This window comes from Ambystoma mexicanum, chromosome 7p, assembly GCF_040938575.1.
Source record: "Ambystoma mexicanum isolate Mex_15411 chromosome 7p, UKY_AmexF1_1, whole genome shotgun sequence".
Classification (NCBI taxonomy): Eukaryota; Metazoa; Chordata; class Amphibia; order Caudata; family Ambystomatidae; genus Ambystoma; species Ambystoma mexicanum.
Window position 1 is genome coordinate 1,722,796 of NC_090939.1, and position 6,000 is coordinate 1,728,795.

The window sequence follows — 6,000 nt, forward strand, 5'->3', positions numbered from 1 at the left end:
ACCAGTCTCTGGTATCATCTGATTACTGGACCCCTGTGCTCTACTGGACCAGTTCCTTTAGCAACTGATCATATATTGCATCAGGTATACTGGACCAGCTGTCTACTCATCATGGACCAGTTCCACTAGCAGCTGATTATATATAGCATCAGGTATAAGTTCCTCTAGCAACTGATCATATATAGCATCAGGAATACCGGACCAGCTCCCTACCCATCAAAGGAAAAACAAAACATGCACTATATAGCTAACAAATAAACGCTGGCCCCATATGATACACTGGACCAGTCCCATACCTGCTCAGTGAAAGCAAGCCCTGCACAAGATATTGGACCTGCCATGTCACCTGCCAGTGTGACCACGGTCCTCCTTGTGAAATTAAATCAGTTTCATACTCACTAGTTTTACGCCAGACTACCAGTGTGTTATTGGACCAGGTCAATCCTGCTGATTTGACCTGAGATGCCCGATGTGATCTGGAGGTAGTCTCATATCCAGGAACCGACCTTCGGCCATGTGTAATATTGGACCAGTCTAGTGCACGGTGAATGGCTGCGGGACAGTGTCACATATCTAGCAAGCACTGTGATGTATTGTGCATGAGGCAAAGGCCGCCATCTTGGGTGAGTGTGGATTCATTCTTTCTGCACATGAGGGGTGACTTAAGCCTCTTTAAACTTGGGTCTTTGTTCATCTCTTGGGGTTCTCTTCTTGTGCTGATCATGAAACCATGGACACATGGGACTGAAAACAGCCCTAGGGTCTCCCATCTAATCCCCTTTTCTCTTCCCTCCTTCAGATGCTCCTTCTGTGGTCCTGTGAAAAATACCCACGTGCCAAGGACTGGAAGAACTTCAAGAAGTGCTTTCTGCGCCTATTCCGGAAGCTGCGTAAGTGCGTGAGCCAACACTTCCTGAAGCACTACTTTGTGAGGGGCACCAACCTGCTCAAGTACTCCAACAGCACGGAGCTGGACCTCATGGTTCAGAAGATGGACGAGTTCAGCACAAATCCAGCGAAATATATCCGCTAAGTTTCCTAAACCCCACCCGAACTTGGACACACCCATCTTAGCACTTAAGCCTTACCCGTGAGGACTAGCCACAGGCCAAGCGCTGCAGACCCTGAAAATATAAACTATACCAGCCAGTACTTTAACATAACCCATGACTTGAATCTGTACCTGTTGAGCTCCGCAAGCACTACCACCTGAGATTCAAGCTGGGCCAGGTCAGACCATAAGCTTTGACGCATGGGAGTTGGCACAGTACCCCGATGGAATGCCAGAATGTTCCACCAGGAACCTCATGAGGAACACTACGGGTGATGAAACAGACCCAAGACTGCAGATCCCAGAAACACGCCCACGAGAGCCATGTTATGAAGCAATGTGCGCATACTAACAGCCAACAGTCTGCCTCCGTCCACTCAAGGACCTCTTCATCACGCCTCCAGACCATAAGCTCTTTCTCCTGACCACGAACAGCCCCAAAATCGCAGATCCTAGAAAGATGGGGCAGAATCCCCCTTTATGCACTACAGACCTCCAATATTATCTACTGACAGTCGCTAAAAGAACCGCAAAACCATTGGCCACTTCTGAGAGCCAACTGTCCAGAAATGCGACCCGAGAACCACTGCACGGCTATGAGCTTCTTCAGTCAACCTCCTGTGAAGGGAAGCCATCGGTTTCCAAGCCTCAAAGCTAGGAACTCTTTCCACACTTTCCTGCCTAAAATATTGGATGCTAATGACTTCTCTAACAATGAAACAATAAATAAATAGTTAAGTATAGTATGGCTTTTTATCAAGTGTGAGAACAAAACACAGGACAGGGCAGCCAATCGTATTCATACGGGGACCCACTGGAAGGTGTCACAGCGAGGTTCAAGGAGAAACAACTCACCACCAGCAAGCTAGAGAAACCTCTAAGTTTCCACAAATAGAAGTAATTTGTTAAATTTGTTTTCTATTTTTTTAATGATTTTTATCTTCTTATTCTGACCTTAAAAACACACTGAAAGGGCTTAATTTAAGGACTGCTCAAGATAAAACTACTAAGAGTCAGAGGTCCACCGATGCAGACCCAGGAACATCTGTACGACCACTACAGACCCCGAGTTATATCTGCTGAAACCCACCCTCTCTAGACCCAGGAATCGCTGTATGACCACTTTTGGGCTGGAGCTATGCCTGCTGACAGCCATCACAACTGCAGACACGAGAACATCTGTCTAACTACATCAAATATTCTTTCTTCCTGGTGCAAGGGAGTCATCCACGTCTGCAGACCCAATAATCTCTATGCTAGCACTTTGGGTCTCACGATCTCTCTGATGAGCAGTAACAGCCTCGCCTACAGTGTGCAGATGCTAAATACATGGGAAGAAGATCTTCTTTATGACTGCTTCAGAAGCCAACAGACCATCCAGCATCATCCATGACCACTAATGATGTCAAGCTTTATCTGCTGAAAGCACTGCCAATGAAAGAACCTCTGTGGCTACTTCAGGTGTCAAGCTTTATCTGCGGAAAGCATTGCCATGGAAAGAGCTTCTGTGGCCACTGCAGATGTCAAGCTTTATCTACTGAAAGCACTGCCAATGAAAGAACCACTGTGACCAATTGAGATGTCAAACTGTATCTGCTGAAAGCACTGGCAATGAAATAACCGTTGTGACCACTTCAGATGTCAAGCTTTATCTGCTGAAAGCACTACCAATGAAAGAACCTCTGTGGCCACTGTGGATTTCTAGCTTTATTTGCTAAAAGCATTGCCACGGAAATAGCTTCTGTGGCCACTGCAGATGTCAAGCTTTATCTGCTGAAAGCACTGCCAATGAAAGACCCTCTGTGGGCCCTGTGGATGTCAAGCTTTATTTGCTAAAGGCATTGCCACTAAAACAGCTTCTGTGGCCACTGCAGATGTCAAGCTTTATCTGCTGAAAGCACTGCCAATGAAAGAACCACTGTGACCAATTGAGATGTCAAGCTTTATCTGCTGAAAGCACTGGCAATGAAATAACCGCTGTGACCACTTCAGATGTCAAGCTTTATCTGCTGAAAGCACTACCAATGAAAGAACCTCTGTGGCCACTGTGGATTTCTAGCTTTATTTGCTAAAAGCATTGCCACGGAAATAGCTTCTGTGGCCACTGCAGATGTCAAGCTTTATCTGCTGAAAGCACTGCCAATGAAAGACCCTCTGTGGGCCCTGTGGATGTCAAGCTTTATTTGCTAAAAGCATTGCCACTAAAACAGCTTCTGTGGCCACTGCAGATGTCAAGCCTTATCTGCTGAAAGCACTGCCAATGAAAGACCCTCTGTGGGCCCTGTGGATGTCAAGCTTTATTTGCTAAAAGCATTGCCACTAAAACAGCTTCTGTGGCCACTGCAGATGTCAAGCTTTAACTTATAAAAAGCATTGCTGGATAACGAAGCGTTAAAACCACTACAGATGCCAAGTTTTAGCTGCTGAAAATTGAAGGTTTATTAGTGAAGACATAGGATGCACAATATTACCACTTCAATCCTCACGTTACACCTACTGAAAGTCCACAGTTCAGCACTGCAAACCCATAAACATCCAGGTGCAAGCTGGATCTTAAGGTGAATTTACTGAGATCCAGCAGTCCGCCACTGTAATGTCCAGAAATGCCCTTTTTGTGAGAAGGGCTGCCCAGCCTTCCTGTGGGATGTGGTAATGCATGTGTGTATGTAATTAAGGGTTACCAATTGAGTATTTTGCATAAGTGGTAGAGGCACTGAAGTCCTTCCTTGTAAGGAAATGCTATTGTATACTGTTTTCAGGCACAGGAAACTAATTCCCAAGTATAGCAATACAAACACGTGCTTGTGTAATAATGCATGGAGTACAAGGAAGGCAGGAGACAGAAAACAGCCCTCAAGAATACTTAGATAAAATAACACCTAGTTGGGCACTCAGGTTCTTCCACAATTTATTAGTTCACAAATGCAATTTTTACAAAACCTTGAGGGAGCACAAATTGTGAGAAACACTTGTTGGCTGACTTTGTAACTGCAAATACGTTATTTGAATTAAATCCTAAAGGATGCAATGAAAACCTATTTTGAAGAAGTCATGTTTTGCCTAAAATGATTTACATATGTGGTTTGCTATATAGTTACCTACACTGAAATGTTCACTTTATGGCTCATGATGACCAGTGGGGAAGGTTGTGCTATAGGCACAAGGCCCTGGTTACTGCAGTTAATTGGATCAGTGGAAGGAACAAATACATGAATTGTCTTAAATCATCTCTGTATAGCCATTGCATGCGGCTCCACGGGTACCTGTGTCGTTATTTCCATGCCTGAGCCCTGCACACTGGTTGGCTGTTGTACCATGTTCTCGTAGCGCCTCCAGTTGTGAGCTGGTTGGAAAGGTGTGGCGAACCTTCTTTCGGTTTCACATAATTGTAATGGTCTTCTTCAGGACACACCAGATCAACAATCATCTTATTTCCACCCATATGTTGGGTTACAAGAGTACAACGATAGCGTTTCAGCAGAGAGGTCACAGGAAAGACATTTACAATGAAGGAACTCACAAAACAGGGCAGTCTCTCAGACAGCTGGATATGATATGATATGATATGGTATTTGTAACGCGCCTATACACAGGTGTTTCAAGGCGCGACGAGGCAGGGAGGGGAGGGACAAGGGGAGACAGACAACGATCCTACTAGGCCAGGTGTCATTCAGATCGCGCAAGTGCCGGGTTGGGGGAGGGGTAAAAGTGCAAGGGGAAGGGGAGGGGGGGAAGTGCAGTACAAGGTAAGTCTCGTAAAGTAATAAATAAATAAATAGGGCCAGCTGGTGGCAAGTGCGAGGTAAGTGCAGAGCAAGTGCTGGGGAAGGGGGGGGCTGTAGGGATACAGAGACAGTCCCGCAGTGCAAAGGGGTTCCAGGGCATCAGTGCAAGTGGAGAGTGGCTGGGCCCAGGACCGAGGCCGTTAAGAGTGGTCCAGTTGCAGGATCAGTGCAGTTTCAGTGAACAATTAATTAGCTGTTCAGCAGGGGAGAGGGAGAGAGAAAGCAGAAGCAAAGAGGAAGGTTTTGAGGTGCTTCCGGAACCGGAGATGGTTCTCCTCAAGTTTCAGGGAGGCAGGAAGGCTGTTCCAGAGGGAGGCCCCTGCCGCGGAGAGAGATCTACCCCCAGCTCGATGCTTCGAGAAGCGGCTAACCCTGAGGGAATTGGAGGCGGATGAGCGAAGGGCTCGGGAAGGAAGATATTTGGGAAGAGAGAGTTGAAGGTATTTAGGACCCAGGCCCCAGAAGGCCTTGTGGACAATGCAGAGGGTTTTGAACTTTATCCTCGCAGCCACTGGGAGCCAGTGTAGAGATTTCAGTCCTGGAGAGATACGGTCCCTGGGCTTGAGGCCAAGGACAAGTCTCGCAGTTCTGTTCTGGATGAGTTGCAGAGGGCGGAGAGTGGAGGCAGGCAGGTTAAGATAGAGGCTGTTACAGTAGTCCAGCTTCGAGAGAACCAGGGCTCGGTAGACAGTGAGCTTCTGGGGGAAGGAGAGGAAGGGAAGAATACCTCTGAGGAGGTGCAGCTGGTAGTGTGACCTCTTGGCGACGTCAGAAATATGAGGAGAGAAGGAGAGTGTGGAGCCGAAGATGACCCCAAGGTTTTTTGCCTTGCCGGTAGGAGCAGGGAGGGGGCCAAGGGAGGCAGGCCAGAGAGCTGCAGGGAAGGAGGGAGTGGGAGTACCGATGAGTAGAATCTCAGTCTTACTGGCATTAAGGCAGAGGTCATTGGCGGCACACCATTCTTGGATAGCAGACAGACAGTCAGAGATGAGGGAAGGAGAGGGGGAGGCTGAGGGTAGCCTGAAAATGAGCTGGGTATCGTCCGCATAGCACTGGAAATTAGGGCAGAGAGCGGCGATGCGGTGGGCAAGGAGTGCCAGATACTGGTTGAACAGCCAGGGAGAGAGATTAGATCCCTGGGGGACACCACAGGTGGAGAAAAAG

The 6,000-nt window shown here is 47.4% G+C and overlaps 1 protein-coding gene across 4 annotated transcripts in view; it reads left to right on the top strand.

Moving 5' to 3' along the window:
• The window catches only part of MAB21L3 (mab-21 like 3), a 330,989-nt gene extending 326,900 nt beyond the window's left edge, over positions 1-4,089 (top strand). For all 4 annotated transcript variants that reach the window (XM_069635643.1, XM_069635642.1, XM_069635640.1 and 1 more), the window contains one exon: positions 800-4,089. In XM_069635643.1, the coding sequence (XP_069491744.1) occupies positions 800-1,033 (234 nt within the window). In that variant the 3' untranslated portion in view covers positions 1,034-4,089. The remainder of the gene's footprint in view (positions 1-799) is intronic.
• Positions 4,090-6,000: the final 1,911 nt, after the last annotated feature.